The sequence below is a fragment of the Ciconia boyciana genome, chromosome 8 (genome assembly GCF_034638445.1).
Source record: "Ciconia boyciana chromosome 8, ASM3463844v1, whole genome shotgun sequence".
Taxonomy (NCBI): domain Eukaryota; kingdom Metazoa; phylum Chordata; class Aves; order Ciconiiformes; family Ciconiidae; genus Ciconia; species Ciconia boyciana.
Window position 1 is genome coordinate 64,161,402 of NC_132941.1, and position 16,959 is coordinate 64,178,360.

Here is a 16,959-nt window from a genome sequence, read left to right on the forward strand (position 1 = left end):
AGCAGGAGCTAAAAAACAACCAAGAAACTGGTGGTTTCTCAGGAGCAAGTGTCCTGAAGAAGACTGGGATCCTTCTGCTGGAGCTGCCTGGCAATGTGGCTCTGAGGAAAGTCATGTTGGTTTTCTATAGAGCTGGTTTGGTGTAGGTAAAGAAGCTTTCCGGCCGAGTAAGGCCAGGTGTACCTGGAATATAATTATACAATCAGGGAGGCACCACGCCATCCCGCTTGCCTTTGTGTAGAACTAGACGGGACCCGGCCGGGTTTTCCTGCCGGTGCGAGGGGCAGGAGGAGCGGGGCGTGCGGGACGCCGGCCCGGCCGGGCCCCTTTCCTCGCGGGGCGCCCTCAGCACCGGGGAGCGGGCGGGCTGCCGGGGCGAGGTGCCGGGGAGGGCTGCCCGGGAGGGCTGCCCGCGCTCCTCCCGCCGCCGCCGAGCGGGGCCGGGCGCCCGGCAATCCCCCGCCTCCCCCGCGGCGGGGCGGCCGGCCGGCCGGGGCGCCAGGCCGCTGGCTCCGCCCGCACCACATGACTCTGCCGTCGGTAGAAACTTTTCCCGTCCCGCGGTGGGAAAATGGCGGCGTAGGAGCGGGGCTCTCGCATCCCCGCCCGGTCCGGCCGCTCCCGTGGCCCCCAGCGCCATGACCCGCTGGGTTCCCACCAAAAGGGAGGAAAAATACGGCGTAGGTGAGAACCCTCCCGGCCCCGCTCCCGCCTGTTGCGCTGCGAGCGCCCGCGCCGTCCGCGGGGAAGCCCCAGCCGCGGGCCTCCCCCCCCGCCTCCCTCGGCTCCCCCGGAGCCGGTCTCTGGCGGCGGCCGCCGGCTGTGCCGGGCCGGGGCCGCGCTTCCCCGGGCAGCAGCGCCCGCGCTCCCGCGCCGCCTCAGGAAACCTCCTGGGCCGCCCGCGGGGCCGGGACGGAGCGCGGGGTGGGCCGGCGCCCCCGGGCCGGCCGGGCTCGCTCCGCCGGCGGCAGCCCCCGCCCGTGTCGCTCCCCGCGGGGCTCCGGCCGCCGCCGCCCGGCGGGGATTTGCTGAGGGAAGCGTAGAACTTGTCTGGAAACGCTGGGCGACCTGCGCTCGAATCTTCCTCGCTGAAAAAGTTGCCTTTTCTTTTTCTCCCCGAGTGCTGGTTTGTCCGAATAGAAGAGGGCTTTGAGTTATTTTTACACTGGTTTCTTTTCTTCCCCTCCCTGGTGGCAGCTAAACAGGATACGCTTCCAGTGCTGGATCCTCGGTGGGAGCTGTGCAGCGTCGGGGGGAAGCGCTGCCCTGCGCCAGCTGGGAAGCCCACCCGGTGATGCCCGGTGGTCCCTCATCTCGTATCCCTCCTTAGGAGAGGGAGGTTTTAAGGCTACAAAGGGAGAAGGCTCTTCCTTTTGCAGGGAGTGTGATTTTCATACAGATGAGGGGTTTCCCGTGCGCGCTGCTGTCTGGGGATCCATTTCGTACTCTGCTTCTTCCGTCCCTCTCAAACAGAGGGGGATTGTTCTCTGCCGGTAGCTAAAACGTCTCCGCTCTAGTTAAACGGAACCGAACCCCGGTGGTTCTGGGCAGTGTTGTGCCGAGAGGGCCCATCTTGATATGGAGGATGTTTCATTTTGATCAAAAGCGTGTTTTAGGGGTTATGGAGAAGAAAACTTTATTGGCATGAGGGACAGCCATGTCTTGGGGAAGGAAATAATAAGTCTGACTATTCAATTTGGAAATACAAAATTCAATGTCCACCACGGTCCTTGGACTCTCTTGGTTGTGAAGAACAACTTAATTTTCATATGTACCCGCAGCTAAGCCTTGTATAAACAGTGCGAACAGGAAGAAGGGAGTTTCTGGGCCTAAGTAGAGCCCAAGGGAATTTTAGGAATTGAATTAATTTTAAGTTCTGTGTGTACATCCCTAGAAAACAAGAGCGTGACTTTTAAATTACTAGCAACTCCGAGCTGGCCAGTTACGCTGTGTGAGAGCTGTGAGTAATACCAGCGCTGAGGATGCAGAACAAATACAAGAAGGCAGACATGCTACCGGTGGCAGTTGCTCATTAAGTTTTCCAAATACCCGCTTCGTGGCGTGGGATGGGTAGGGTATTTCTGAAAGACTGGAAAGACTAAATTGTCACGTAGTATATGCTAGCGTTATGAACCAGTGACACTCAAAAGCAAGTTCCTCTTTTGTAGGAATTTGTATCTAATACTGTGGCGGAAGAGATTGCCCTGACCTGGGTTTCCAGGAATCGATGTCTTGGAAGTGCTTTTGAAAGAGTGAGAGACTAAGAAGTGTGGAATAAACGGAGTATTTTAAAATACACTTCAAGTATATTTGGATATCCAGTGTGGGAAATTGTGTAGTAAGAGCAGTAGACTTAAATGTAACTTAAGAAAAAAAATTTGTTTCACAGTTTCAGAAAGCACAAGATTATGTGCTCAGCTGGGATTTTTTGTTTGTGTCCGCTGCTCTGGAGAGAAGTTTGTAATGGTTTTATAACAGGTTTGTTTTTCTATGATAGTTTGTTTTCTTTTTCCTGCAAGTTAGCCGAGAGGGATGGTCCTCAGCAAAATTAGGGTATTTCTCTGCTGGACTGCAAGGGTTTGAGAGTTGAAAGTAGACGTAGTGTTGCAAGGAGATAAAATCGGATTTAGAGCTAATTGAACGTTGCGATTCACTGGCCCGTGCTATGCTGTGAGATGCTGTTTTGGGAGGGATAGCTTCTTTTTGGCATTGCTGGGTTTCCTCTTGAGGAAGATGAATATTCAGTTTGGTTGCATGTGTTTTACACCTCTTCGTGTTGTTAAAAAAGGGCGCTTTTCTACACTGTGAGACTTCTGGTGCGTTATTTTTTGCTGCTTTTGGATTTTGCTGCTTTTGGATTTTTTGCTGAAAATTTGGATTCTTTTGAAACTTTCAGGTTGTGGAGAATTGATGTAGCAGTTACATAGTCCCAAACAGAAATGGAGAAGGCACTGTTAAGGTCGACATGCTAATAAATGAATATTTTTCTTCCTAACTATTTACCGTGGCCAGTTCCGGAGACTAACAGTGGAACAGTATTGTCTGACAGTGGAACAGAAACATCTGCCTCTTCCCAAATAATTGAACTGTTAATTGATTGGTGTTAATTGGATTGTTGATTGAACTGCTATCGTAGTGATACATGTATGTAATATAGCATGTATGCTTTACTAAAGCAGAAATAACAGGAAGGTATCTATTGTTGTGGGTTATATTACTTATGTTGCAGTTGTGGGAGCTCAGAAATGTGTATATGTATACATATGTGTGTGTATATATATAAGATGTGTATATATAAAATATGCACACGTATATGTAATACATAGACACTTTTTTTTCCCTCTTGACTAGTGTGTTCCTGTGCACAACTAAGCTTTCTTAACATCTCAAGTCCCAAAGATTTGCTGGCTGTGATGCAGTAGGAATAAATTATTGCGACATGCCTATCCTGAAACTGTGGTAGGGTACAGGTATGCTAAGAAACGTTCCTCCTGCTCAACCCACTCCACCTTGCATGGTGGGGTTTGCAGATGATGTTGGATGTCCAGCACATGCGCAAACTAAACTTACTGCCTTAAAATGAGGAGCGCTGCCGCGCAGTGCATAGGCATTATCTCAGCAGGCAGTTGTGAGCGTGACTCAGCTCCGCTTCCTGAGAGAATTCAGGGCTCGGCGTGCGGGGAGGTTGGATGAGGAATGGGTGTGGATATAATGGGATAATACAGTTATTAGATTAACATATGGGGAACCATCTGAAACAGGAAAACAATCAGCTTAATTGAAGTAGCTTTTCTCCACTCTTGATGCTGCGTATCCTTCTTCATCTCAGCGCCTAGCTCTGTATTCCATCTCTCGCCCCGAGCCGGTGGGGAGGCATGCGGTGGTGGTGAGATGGCCACATGGGGGTACGGCTTCCTTGGTAGGAACATGAGAGGCTTTCAGAGAGCCCCAGAAGCTGCTTATGTCTGCTGCGTACCCTCGATGTCCCGAGCGGCTGCGGAGTGTGGCTGCTCCGTCTCGCGTTTCCTGCTTTTAGTGTGATGCGATTGTCATTTTGGTGTTCTTCCTTATGCCAGTGGAGACGAGATGTAATGAGCTGCTTTAGGAAGTCTGTGAGCCTGAACAGCGCTTCTGAAATAGCATAAAGGGGCTCTAGTAGCTTCCAAATCCTCTTGACTTCTACTGTCATTTGACCCTTTTCCTTTGGACTGAAGTAAGAGGTAGAACGGGCGCTACTACAGTTACCACAAATACTATATTTAAAATGCCTTTGTCTTCAAAGCTATGTGGAGATATGGAGTAATTAGATTAAACTATCACAGTGGTGGTTGGGTTTTTTTTTTTTTTTAAATAAATGGGGAAATGGAAAAATAGTGCCACGTGTGTCTGTGCACGGTCAGATGTAGAAGGAGAACTTCCCGGGTACAGGGCTTCTGCTCTCTGAGATTCTGTTAATTTTCAGGATGCTGACTCTACTTTCCTCTGCTACTCCTAATGAGTCCCTGGAAAACATGGATAGTCGTGCCCTTGCTGTGATCAGTAAGCCAGCGCGGGCTCTGCCTTGCAGGCAAGGTGCTCCTGGCTTTGGGCAGCTTCATAAATTCAAAGCCTTGATGAAGAAAAGGATATCTGTACAGGGAGCTGCATTGAGTGTTACTGCTTTAGGACAGCACATGATGCCTGGGTAGGTGCTTCCTAATGCCATGTACTGAGTCAAAGATAACGTGTATGTCAAGGACACTAGCATTTTAAAAATAGCCTGTACTTCTATGACTGTATAAGTACAATTGTTGCACTTTGTGGCATATCTAGGTGTGCTCAAGCTTTCCCCTAAGTAGACAGGGTGCTGCAAGTACTTGAGGTGGAATCTGTCGTTCGAGGTCCTTAGCCAGTATCGTGCAAGCTGCTCAGATACGCTCTGTACTCTATAGGGTGTGTGTCTACATGTGCATTAATTAAAAAAAAAAAAAACAACAACAACATAAAGCAAGCAAAAAAACCAGCCCACAAACAAAACCAATTTTACTGTGAGCCACACCAGTTGGGAATTCCTGTATTTTTGCTTGTTACTGGTGAGTTTTTGTTGCACGTCATGACAGAGCGAATCATAACTAGGCTGATTTAGGTACTTTGAAACAGGATGGACTTTGGCCACATTGCAAGGTTAGGGTATTCTAGTGCCTGAGATTGGGATACCTCTATAAACACCTTTTGAAAAGCTATCTTCAAACCAGGTGCGCAGAAATATATAATTTTTTTTATTACTCGGGGAGGGCTATAATGAGTTGGTGGACTAAGTGGTGGTACAAAGGTCATGATATATAAGTTTTGCAACTGATTCGTGCTCTTTTAATGGCTGTTCGAAAAGGGGGATAGGAATTTGGTAAGAGCAGTGCCGTTGAAAGCACAGGAGCTCCTATGGCCGAGCACTGCTGCTTCTCTTCTGCTGCTCAAGGGAGGACTGCGGCGGTTTAGGACAGATTTAGGCTTTTGTGGAATCCTGGATTTACAGTCCACAGCTGCGGTGAGTGGTGGTGGCACATGGAGACTCTCTCTTGTTTACTAAGAGAGTTGATGATCTTGTGCTTGCAAATTCGTGCCTTAAAGTAGGGAAGAAAAGGTTTTTAGGAAATTGGAATTAGGAATTTTAGTGATGCTGTGTTGTGAGTGAGATTTGGAGCTGTCTGACAGGACAGGACGGTTACCTTTGTACTGTTGCTGCCAGCAGGACCGCGCTCTGACACGTCCCAAACCGATGGAATAAAAATGCCTATGCAATGTTTGCTGATGTATTAGTGTATTACCAGTTTGAGAAAGCGCGTGCAGATTCAGTCTCCTAGAGACAACGTACCCTACTGTACGCCCAGATGAGTTTTATTTTGTGATTTCTTACAATACCTTTTAATTCCCTGCTTGCTGAGGGGATGCATTTCTGTGCTCCTCCGTCCCTGGCATCACATGAAGCAGAAGTAAGGGACTGGTAGATGCAGCGTACTTCTTCCTAAATGAATGACCTTAATTTGACTGTAGGCATGTACTTAATTATGCTCAGTTTACTCAGCAGTCGCTGTTGCTCTCTGTCAATAAGCACTTGTTGCAAGCAACAGATTAGAGAGGAATAAAGATATCAGGTAAGTGGAAGCAAGCGTGTGCTCCTGTTCGCTTTCGTCCAGGTCAGTGACAACATTACAAACCGGGATTGTTCTGAGAAATGATTCCTGTAGGGATTTACCAGAAATAATTCCCCCCCCGTACAGCACATACTGACTTCCTATAGGCAGCTGGCTGCCTACGGGCATAATACAGAGCATTTATTTAACTCTGCAATGTAAGTTTTCAGTCAGTTTAGGGATTTTTCAGCTGTTAATTAACACTCTTGTCCCTATAAAATAAAAGAGGAGGGGGAATTTTCACAAGATGAGGATTTACACTGTACATCGTTACACAAGTATGGAAGTGACAGTAGGACAAGGTCCTGATTTAAGGGTTTTGGTTTCGTATTAATTTTGGGGGAAAACCATTTCTGAATTTCCACCTGAATTTCAAGTAGTACCTTGGTGGGTTTTGTAGTTATCCTTTTTGTCTCTCATTGCCATAAATACTTGATTTAGGCGCACTGATACGATGTTCATTTTGGCCTGTTCGCCATACTTGGCGCAGCTTTCTTTGTATTATAAATGCATTTTCCTTTCTGCATAGGCAAGGCTTTCAGGGAAGGGGAAGGTAAACTGGATGCAACTTAAAGTCAGCCGTCGTCTCCAGGAAGCCTTTCTGTCAGCTTGCAACTACAGGCATAAGCACTGCAATAATTTTTCTTTGAAATATTTGTATTTCTGGAGTTTGTCCAGTACTGGCTGTGGGGCACATGCAGGATACGCTTTGTCTAATCCTTTAGTAGTCCTTCAGGACTGAAATCCGATACATCTTGTTAAATACCTGTAGATGTGTCCAACTTTAGATAAATAGCTGAAAGCTGACTTATATTAATGAATCTAAGCTCAAATGAGGAACTAGTGCTAATCCAGTTTTAAGGTATTTACTCTATTAAAGATGTCAGTCTTGCCTCTCCTCTTCTACTTGCTGCAAGTCTGAAACTTTCAGAAAACATTCAGTGGCGGCTAATCGCCGTCTCTGTGAAATACATGGGCTGCTCTTCTTTATGGGTCGTCTTTACAGGGACATGGACCACTGAAAAGTTAGCTTTTTTTTGTGTGTGTAAACTTAGACATTTTTAGTTTTGTTTTCTGGCCTGTGGTAGATCCCAAGGCTATTATGACAACAGTCGTTTTCCGAATAATGCTTTAATGAATTCCTTAATGAGTTACTGGAATATTTTCCTCCTTTAGCTTGGGGGGAGAATTGAAATCATGCCCTATCTAAACCAAAAGAATGTTCAAAAAGAGATAATTCTTGTCATTCTGAAACTTTATCTACATTTTCAGGCTGTAGTTGTGAAAACATTTATATATTTATAGTATTATTTATCTTGCCATGTTTATGTAATTTGTGCATTAAAACTGATTTCTGATGTAAAGACTTGTAAGACAAGAAGCAGCAGTTGCTGAATTTCAGTTTCATCAGCAAAATATGAAATATCTCTGGAAATATTTTTCCGCTCCGTATAACTTTGTAACTAAACTGAAATAATTACATTGAGAACTATTATGGGTAATCATGTATCTATATACATAACAAAACAAACAGATGGATGAATAACTGAAGTAACTGTTGGCCATGATACTTGAATTTTGTTTTTTTGAAATAATATTTCTTAGCACTGCTGCTTTATTTAGAGTATTGTTTATATTATTTTAGCACAAACTTTTTTATAACATGTTTTCAGAGGTTTGTGGTGGCTGATTTTACCAAAGGGTGTTGTAGTAGCAAAAGGTCTTCCCGTTACCCAGTAGAAAATACCAGCAAGTGAATGATACAGGACTTGTGTAATTTTTGAACACGAATGGAAGTAAAAGTGTACATAATCGGTATATATGCTTGTAGGTGCTTGGTTTCTTAAGGTACTCTGTTCTGTACATCTCTACTGTTGTAGCAGCTGTGTCACTTTAATGTTTCTACTACACAAATTAATCGATATTGAGGTTGAAAACCTGCTTGAGCAGCTCCCGAGCTGAGCTCGGTGCAGGGGTTTTGGGAGCGTGCTGTAGTACAGCAGGAGTCCCTGTGGAGTCCTGTGTGCGGAGGGCATCCTTGGTGGCATCGTGGAGAATTGCCTTCCTCAAGGGCGTGGTGAGTTCCTAACTGATTGCCGGCAGAGCTTCCTGGAGGCACGGCTCCTGAGCAGCTTTGAAAATGTACGTCTGACAGCGCAGGTGGGCGCTTGGGGTTTTGAGAGCACACGCGCCATGAAGTGCCCGAGAGCCTCTTCAAGCATCCAGATACCTTTTGGAAGTCCAGCCTTAGGTGTTTGTGTTTGCTCTGCCTGCCTTCTTCTCCGAACAAAGCACGGAAGTACTGACATCACTCAATTTGAAGTTGAATGCAATAAAATAACATATGTTTAGGGAACATAGCTGAATAGCCCATGGGTCCCAGGAGGAGGTAACCGATGCCAAACAAGGAGTTGATGACGCCGGACTGTACCCAAACCTGACACACAAGGACCTTCAACTGTGCTGTGTTAGTAGAGGAGGGCTTTCCTAATTTCCATACATGGAATAAAAAAAAAAAAAGAATTCCGAAGAAGTAAGATGGCACACTGGCGTTGATGGTGCCTGTGGTCCCTGCATAAGGCTAAAGGGAGTCGTTGGAAGGGGGCAGGGATACAGGGCCATGGAGAGCTCTGCTGTTACCTGTGTCTCCAGCAGCATGCCTGCCTGCCTGCCAGCTGATGCTTTAGCCTTTAACGTCCTCCTAATCGTGCCAGCTGGTCTGCAGGAGAAAACGTTGGCAGTAGGGAATGGTTCAGTGAATGTAGTTGGGTGCTTTTATTGAGGAGTTGCTTCTGCTTCAGCGTGGTCTGTATTATAGTATTATCCGCAGCGAAGGCTGCGTATCGGAAATGAAAGTAACTGGTAATGTAAAAAGTATTCCTGTAGTGGACCCTGAAACAGGAAATATCTCAACACTGAGCCAGATGGAAGTAGCTGATGATATTTGAGTTTCCAAGTCTTGACACAGATGGTGAACAATTTAAAGGGATGCTTGCTTTCAAAAAATCTGCTGTGCATATGACTCCAGTGAACAAATCATGACCCTGAAATGGCTGCGGATTATCAAGGCAGTGACTTGGAATGTCCTATAAATACTGTCCTTTAAAGGAGGGGTTGCACTGCAGTTTTAATGACTAAGCAGAGATATAGTTAAGCATGTCACTTGGGTCAGGAAAGTTATAGATAAGGGTCTGTGGGAACCTTTAAACTCTCTCTTTACTAAACATAAGGTTATTCTCCCAAAAAGTGAACGTGAATAAAAACTAACATCATGATGGCAAGAAGTGGAGTTTTTACTTTAATTATTATTGTTTATTAAGTAATGGAAAGAGCTAAAAGAGGGCTTGTTCATCACCTCTTGTTTGACTTGTGTGGACCTCCTGTTGATCAGGGGATCTGAAGAAGGGACCAGCTGCAGGCATGACCAAGCCTGTGCTTATTCCATCCTTAACTGCTATGGAGGCTGTCGTCATGTCGTGGGCTGTGAGTCTCTCCGTCCTTGCTTCTGCCTTGCAATACAGCCTGGGTTTGAAAACCTTGTCCTCCTGGTTTATTTTTTTCCTACTGCTTTGAGGTTGTACGGGAACATGTTACCATTTTTGCTGTTTTGCATTGGACAATCTATGGCTCATTCATGTGTCAAATATATAGAAAATAATGCTTATACTCAAGCCTATGCTATGTTATGTCTAATGTGAGGTAACAGTGATGTTGCCTGGTGTCTGGCCTCTGGACTTGGCTGCTGGATGGCCCGGTGGCTTCGGGCTCTGCGTATCGCAATGTATTGCTTTGTATCTTTTGAGCAAAATGTGATTATGATACAAAACTGTCTACAATTATACATGAAAGCTTTCTTGCTGCCTGGTTATGTTCCTTTGTATGGTTTTTATTCTGTCATATGCTTCTTAATTTTTAATGATTTCCAAGCTTTTTTCTTCAATTCTCATATTTTGTCCTTATATATGCTGCCCACCAGTTTTCTCTAGGCATTGCCCGTCATCTTGTCCCTGCTGGAATTCCCTCCTTCCTACTCACCTGGCTACCCCTGTTTCACCCTTCGCGCTGATGGGAAATAGTGTTTATCTTTGGAGACTTGTAACTGGGGCAAATGGAAAATACATGAGCACTGCTGTCCTCTCCCCCTCCAGTAACCAACTGTAAACTCTCTTCACTCATTTCCAGTATGTGGAGGCTGAATCATTTCACTACCAGAGGACACGTGCACTAGATACGGACCCTCATCCACCTCCCACCGTTGTACTGTCTGACTCTTGCCTGCTATTTTTTCTTACCATGACTAGAAGGTGTTGGTTGTGTCTCTGTCAATCCATAATCTTCCTGATGCTTCTTTGACCAAGAATCTTAGGCGGAGTAGACTTGAGAGGCTTTTTTTCCCCTCCCTTCTGAGGTTGGTGTGATCTGTGGTGGTGTAGTTTTGGTGGTGGCGTGTGGGTTTGTTTTTTTTTTTTTTTCCTTCTGTGGATTGATCTCTGAAGTTTCCAGTGTAAAACAGTGGTTTTACTGATAGTGTTTTTAGTAAGTTGGTTTAAAAAAAAAAGTGGTTTGTGGCTTTTTTTTTTAGTTTAGTTTTGGAGATATTTGGGCTTCCATTTCAAATTGGAGTTACTCTGTAGAAGGTATGTCTTTGGTATGGCAGTATCTAACTCTGCCTCCTTCCTCGACAGCCTGTCAGCAATGCCTCTGGCTGCTGGCAGTCTGTCTTCCACCTCTACGTGACCTTGGTCAAGTCTGTTCTGTACTTTTTTTTGTCTCTGCTGATGCTGCTCCCTAACGGTTGGGCATAAAGAAGATAACCTTTTTCTCATGGCCTTCCCAGGCGATGGGCAGCAGTATGCACAAGAGCAGCTCAGAATTCCTGTAAGACTGGGGCTTGCTCACAGACACAGCAGCTGGCATTGACTCCTTTCTAACATGAATTTAGTGACATATGCAAAGCACTGGGTGGGATTGAAGTGGTGGATAAAGATCCCTTTCCCCTAGTTTTCAGTTATTGAGCTCTTCTGATGAGAAAACAGTTGTTCTTGCTCACAAGTTAAGTGGCTGGAGATGAGAACAGATATTTTTGTGGTGCAGAGGTATTTCTTAGGCAGTAGTTTCCATAGTGTGTGAGTCAAACAGGACAAAACAGCAACCCCAAACTTTTGATGGAGAGCCAAATATTCTTTCGGTATTTATTATGTTACACTTTGTTTATTTTTATTTGTTGGTTTTGTTCTTGAGTGTTTCACTGTAACTAAGAGTCTAAAAGGATTAAAAAAAGCATTAGACATTTATCTGGATAATAGGGACATCTGCAGTTACATTGGATTGGATCGCTTTAATGCTAAGCATTACTGTCCTAAACCGCTCCAGAACTGATAAGGTGCTGACGGACGAGGGAATTTTTTTAGCGCTGGCTAATACAGAATTGCCTGCCGTAAGGTCTCGGTGTGTCCCTAAAATGCTGATTATGGGAACTGGACTTCAGACTCTGTTTAGTCCGATCTGGTCTCTCTCCTGAATCACGCTGCTGGGATGTTGATGCAGGTAGCACACATGCAAGTCTTAATGCAATTATAACAAAGCCTTCGTTAAACCAGTGCCGCCTTGTGATGGTGCCTGCAACTTCGATGGGGAGTTACTCATTTAGCCAGTGTATGCTGCCTGCATAATGGGATGAGTGTCCCGTTAGCAAAGTTTTATTTGGGGAAAAACCAACTCCTTTCAGAAGCAAGTGAGTCTTTGAGGAGTGCCTGAAGTAGTTCACTTCAAGCTCTGTGGGGTGGGAATTGTTATTCCTAAAAAATAAAGCTGTGGACTGGATATACCCAGATAAGCACGTTTTAATAAAGACTTGAGAGAATTACTCAGTTATGGTACTGTTTACATTTTTGGAAGTTTTGTGTGGGTTCAGCTTGTGTTTGATTTTCTAGTTGAATATATTCTTGAAAAGATTTATTAACAGATTTTTATCAATAACTTTTGCTGCAAAAGAGGCCTCTGTTTACTGTGATAACAGAGTGATTTAACTGGTTCAGATTTGTGCCTTAAATACAGAAAGTACGGTTTGGGCTTAGTGCAACAGCTGCTGGTTTCTGCAGTTGGAGCACACGAAGGTGAACATGTGCTTGGCTGAACACTGGAAGAAGTTTTAATACTATTAGGGCTTGAATATCTAAAATATTGGGATAACTGTGTAAGCTCTTACAGTCCAGGCGTGATACCATCAGTAACACAGCGTGCTGATCTGGGAGCTGTTCTTAACATCAAGATATAAACTCTAAGATTAGGAGTTCATGTATTATGTTTGTATGGTAGTGTCTCGATGCTTCCATAACATTTACATAAGGAGTGTGGAAAATATAAAATAGTTTTGCAGAGGGGAAATAGAATAATTGCATACCAGCTCAAGTGTTGATAAGATGGGTAGGATAGTGATAGCATTGAGAAATGACCGAGTAAACTTAGTAAAAAGTAAAATATCGGTGAACATTAGTGAAGCCTTGGGCTCTACAATCGTGTTTCCCTACTTACTGCATCTGCACGTCGCGGGCGTTTCTGTTGTTACCTTTGCATGCAGCAGCACAGTCTTGTTCTTGGGACACTAACGGACCAAGAAACATTTTTAAAGTTAAAACTGTTTTTCTCTGGAGCACTGAAGGCTCCTAATTGAGAGGAGTAAGTTGGATTCCTACAGGAAAAGGGCACAAATACTCTCCCTCTCCCCATCCTTTTCAGCACCCCTCTGTCCTCAGCACGCAGGCTGTGGGCACAAGTCCCACTGCAGAATGGTCCAGGTGTCGCGTAGGAGGTTCTCGCCAAACTTAGCCAGCGCAAATGTGTGTTGATTTATATATTAAAAATGAGCTGTTTTGCTGGACACGGGGACTTGAATTGAGCGTCCAATGCTCTAGCTATCGTTAGTTTGGGTTTTTTAATAGTTTTGTTTTGAGGTAGAGGTCCTGAAAGTGGTGAATGAGTTGAATAGTTGAGAAATAATCATTGGTTATTAGACTAATGGAGTATTTTTACAGTGGGGGAAACAAATGTTTTAAGGTGAAAGTGGTTGTGGAGGACAGATACGCTGTCCAGTTTAGCACAAGCTTGCACTACCTTGCCAAATATAAACATTTGAACAGATTTCGTATCTTCTGCGTTGCTTTGGAAATCCTTACAGGGAAATGGTTCTCCTTAAGCTGTTGTTTCCAGTGGGGCAGTGCTAGAAACGGCACTGGTCTGCTTCTCAAGCCAGGAGCTGGCTCTTGCCGCCTCTGTTGGCTGGTGCTGCCCTGGGCTACCAGCGTGCATGTGCTGTGTGCTAATGCTTCCCCTCTTTTCAGTGAATAGTTGGAACGATGGATGCTGGGAAGATAACATGCAAAAAAGAAAGAATAGTTAAAATATTATTTTCTTAAAGCAACAGGTTAGCAAATTACTGCTGGGTTAGTGGCACCTTAAACACGCTACTAGCATTGATATACATGACCATCAGTGGCGTTTTAAAAATATGCTCTCTTCAGGTGGTTATACTTAGGAAGTAAGGTGTTATGGCCTTGAGCTATTCTGAATTAACAAGGGTGATTTTGAGGCTCGGGGGTGTAAGGGTAATAGTTATAAGGGTTGCCTTTGATGCATTTCAGTAGGCTGAGGGGTGCCCTAGCAATGGGGAACCAAATTGGTCGGTAGGGCAGGACTCAAAGCTGCTGGCGGAAAGTTCTCATCTGGGGATTTCCCATATTTGTTTGTGATAGATCAACTTTAATTAGGCTAGAAAAGGCTTTAGAACAGTCAAATTAACTTGTGATAAAATTAAGTGTTGTGACTGTAAATTTAGGTTCCTATTGCGCAAAAAGGCGTGGAGTTCAATGTCCGTAAGCAGAGCTTTCAGGTGTTCCTCTACTGCGGTTTTCCCCACTTCCCAGGAGTCTGTATATTTGATTTATGGAGAGAGTAAAATGTGATGATGGGTCTTTAAAAAATAGTAATACCATATCAGTTAAATTTCCTTCTTATTTCTTCCAGAGTGAACATGAAAATTAGTATGGGTTCAGAGCATTCCTCCTCGGTGGGTAACATGGAATTTGTACAGATATGAGCTCCCTCTAACAGTGCTGTAAGGAAACCCTATTGCTAGTGGAAGGGGTTGATGCTGCAGAGAGTCGGTCTCTCATCCTGGAGCAAGCCGGACAGTGACTCTTTGTGAAGGCTAGCGGCCGAGCCAACTCTGTCGCTCTTCTGAAAGCGGCACGAGGCATGTGACTTCTTACTGGTTTGGGGAAAAACAATTTTTCCCTGTTTTTGCAAAATGCCGCTCTTATCTTTTAATGCATTCAGGGCTGTTTGACTTGCTTCCATGGTTACGTTTTTACATTAATTCCGGTCTAAGATACAACTTCAGGAAAAATATCACACATTTCCTATTTCTGCAATAGCCTAGCTGTTGTGGAAAAGAGAAAGTGTTGGTGGATCAAACTGCAGCTCTTAGCAGGTAATTCTTCTCTCTCACTGTTATTTCTAAGAAAGCAGAACAAGTTCCTCGGGGATTATTTGACTCTGGATCCGTGCTCTTTTCTCTGTAGTTCTTGCTGTTGGAGACAGCTTGAAAGACTGGGACACAAATAAGGTGATGGCAAGTAAAAAGAAATTGAGTAAGGTTTGATGTGTAAAAAGCCTAAAACTCCTCCTCCTCTCTTCCCCACTCCACAAGCTTTCCTGAGAAAGCAACGGAGGAATTTTGATTTTGTTTTCCCTTGTAGAAATGCTTAGGAGGAAGAACAGTAGGAAATGAAAACTTCTTCCCATCACCCCATTTTCCCCTTGCTTTAGGCTTTTTGCTCTGCATCATCAGCTCTATATTGCAGTGAATAGTGTCTGGCAGGGGCCATTTTTTTGCTAACTATTTCCACAGTAGTGTTATAGCAGTTTTATTGTGTTGAGCTTGATTTTTATAGTCATTGAAATGACTATTAAAATATAGCTGTGACATTAAGCTCACTGCTATAGAAATGCTTAGTGAAAGACACCCTCTTTGCAAAATTATGTTCGGTGCAATAGAGACCTGCTGCAATGGCAAGGGAAGGGCTTGAAGCAACAGGGGACTGATGCGTCGAGCACCTTCAGATGGAGCTAAGATGAGCGTGGTGCAGATTGTTTTTGTTAAAATCCTCACGCAGGTATAACTGAGCTTCATTCTTCTGGCTCTTGTGTAGCAGCAGCAGAAAGCTGAAAAAAGTATTTTCATAAAGGTTCTGCTTCATCCCGTGAAGGATGAAGGTCCTGAGGAACTGGCTGTGTCTGTCATCCATGACCAGTCTTCTACCCAACCTGTATAAGAGGTGCTGCTCCCCATCGCTTGGGAAGCTATATGCCCTACTCGAGCACCAAACCGGCAACTTGTGATTGAGCATTGGTGCCTGTGCAGACTTCGACCGTCATTTGTGCTGTTTTAGCATGGAGCACTGGATCGGCAAGGACTTCATGGTTTGCCTGCGTTGTGCACGTGACTCTAATACAGCCCCTTTTGTAAGCTGGTTTTAGGTTGAGCTTGTTGTATTTGGGGATGATTGCTCTTGCAACAAGCAATTGGCAGGACAGTTTTGAACTGCACTGCTCTTTGTGACCTTCTCCGAAGGCTGTAGTTGGTGTCAGTTGAAGTTGATGCCCTCCTGTCGCCCTCCTGTGCTTGGCTACACGGTTCTGCCATTGCTGGTTTTCCCCCATGGCTCTGAGTTACTGATGGAGGTATCCCAGAAAAAGCGCTGAGGTTTTGAGCAAGCTGAACTCCTTGCAACTGTTGTCTGAGGGACGAGGTGGGCGGCAGTGCTGGTGCGAGGGAAGGGGCAGGGATGTGCAGCCGGGGGCACGTCGGCCAGGAATGGGTGTGGAGCTGCAGCGCTGCCCGTTTCGGTCACTTATCGTCTCTTGAGGAACCTCTAATGATACGGCCTGATGTTGACTCATGACCGGTTCATACACATTTGATCCTCTGTCAGCATTGACCTTAAGTTGAACTAGTTCCTCCTCCCCTCCGGCGTTTAACTCTTCCTTCCTTCCTTCTCACGCCCAGCAGATGCCTGGATGCATTTTATATGTAGCAATATCAAAGGTTTTGCAAATTTTGCAAAGACTTCAGGTAGAGGCTGTTTTGAATGTCAGTTAATTAAAAGCACAGAAGTCCGTTCTTCAGATACACGATGGTAAGCATAGTGCATGCTCAGACCCTGTCTTTGCCTCCTTTGAGGCTGTCGCCTTTAGGCCCACCATAGCAAGAGCCGAGTTATCGCTTCTTAGTGTCCCCCAGTGAAATGTAGGAAATTCAAGGGAACATCAAAACTCACTTACTTTGTGATTCTGCGTTACCAGAAGACAGATGCCAAGACATCTGCCTCTTGATAATGTTTTCTGTTTGTCTAAATCAGCATCTTGCTTTTTCTGCAAAAGCCAGTGTTAAGAGCTTGGGTGGTATGATTACTTCTTGCATACAATGTGTTTCAGTTAATGGACTTTTTAATATTAAAAATCGATTTAAGTGTTCTTGATTGTGCTTCTTGTTAGCTGTGCATTATGGCACATTATTAATGCTGTTATAGTCAATAATGGTACCTTTTTTTTAACACTAGTTTCAGCTTTATACCCTCAGAACTTAGTGGTGAAGTACTCTGAATACAGATTAAGTAGCGAGGAGGGAGAAAGCTGTTAAAAGAGTGAGTTGGCATCTTACTTCATTAGCTCCCTAAAAATTAAGTATCTGGCTTCAGAGTGGGGAGGAGGAAAAGCAAGAACCTGAACT

The 16,959-nt window shown here is 44.7% G+C and overlaps 1 protein-coding gene across 3 annotated transcripts in view; it reads left to right on the plus strand.

Moving 5' to 3' along the window:
• Nucleotides 1-521: 521 nt before the first annotated feature.
• DOCK1 (dedicator of cytokinesis 1) overlaps nt 522-16,959 on the plus strand; it is a 323,303-nt gene continuing 306,865 nt past the window's right edge. Inside the window, exon 1 of one of the 3 annotated variants that reach the window (XM_072871685.1) lies at nt 522-684. In XM_072871685.1, the coding sequence (XP_072727786.1) occupies nt 639-684 (46 nt within the window). In that variant the 5' untranslated portion in view covers nt 522-638. The remainder of the gene's footprint in view (nt 685-16,959) is intronic. The other 2 variants (XM_072871686.1, XM_072871687.1) reach the window with 2 other exon arrangements.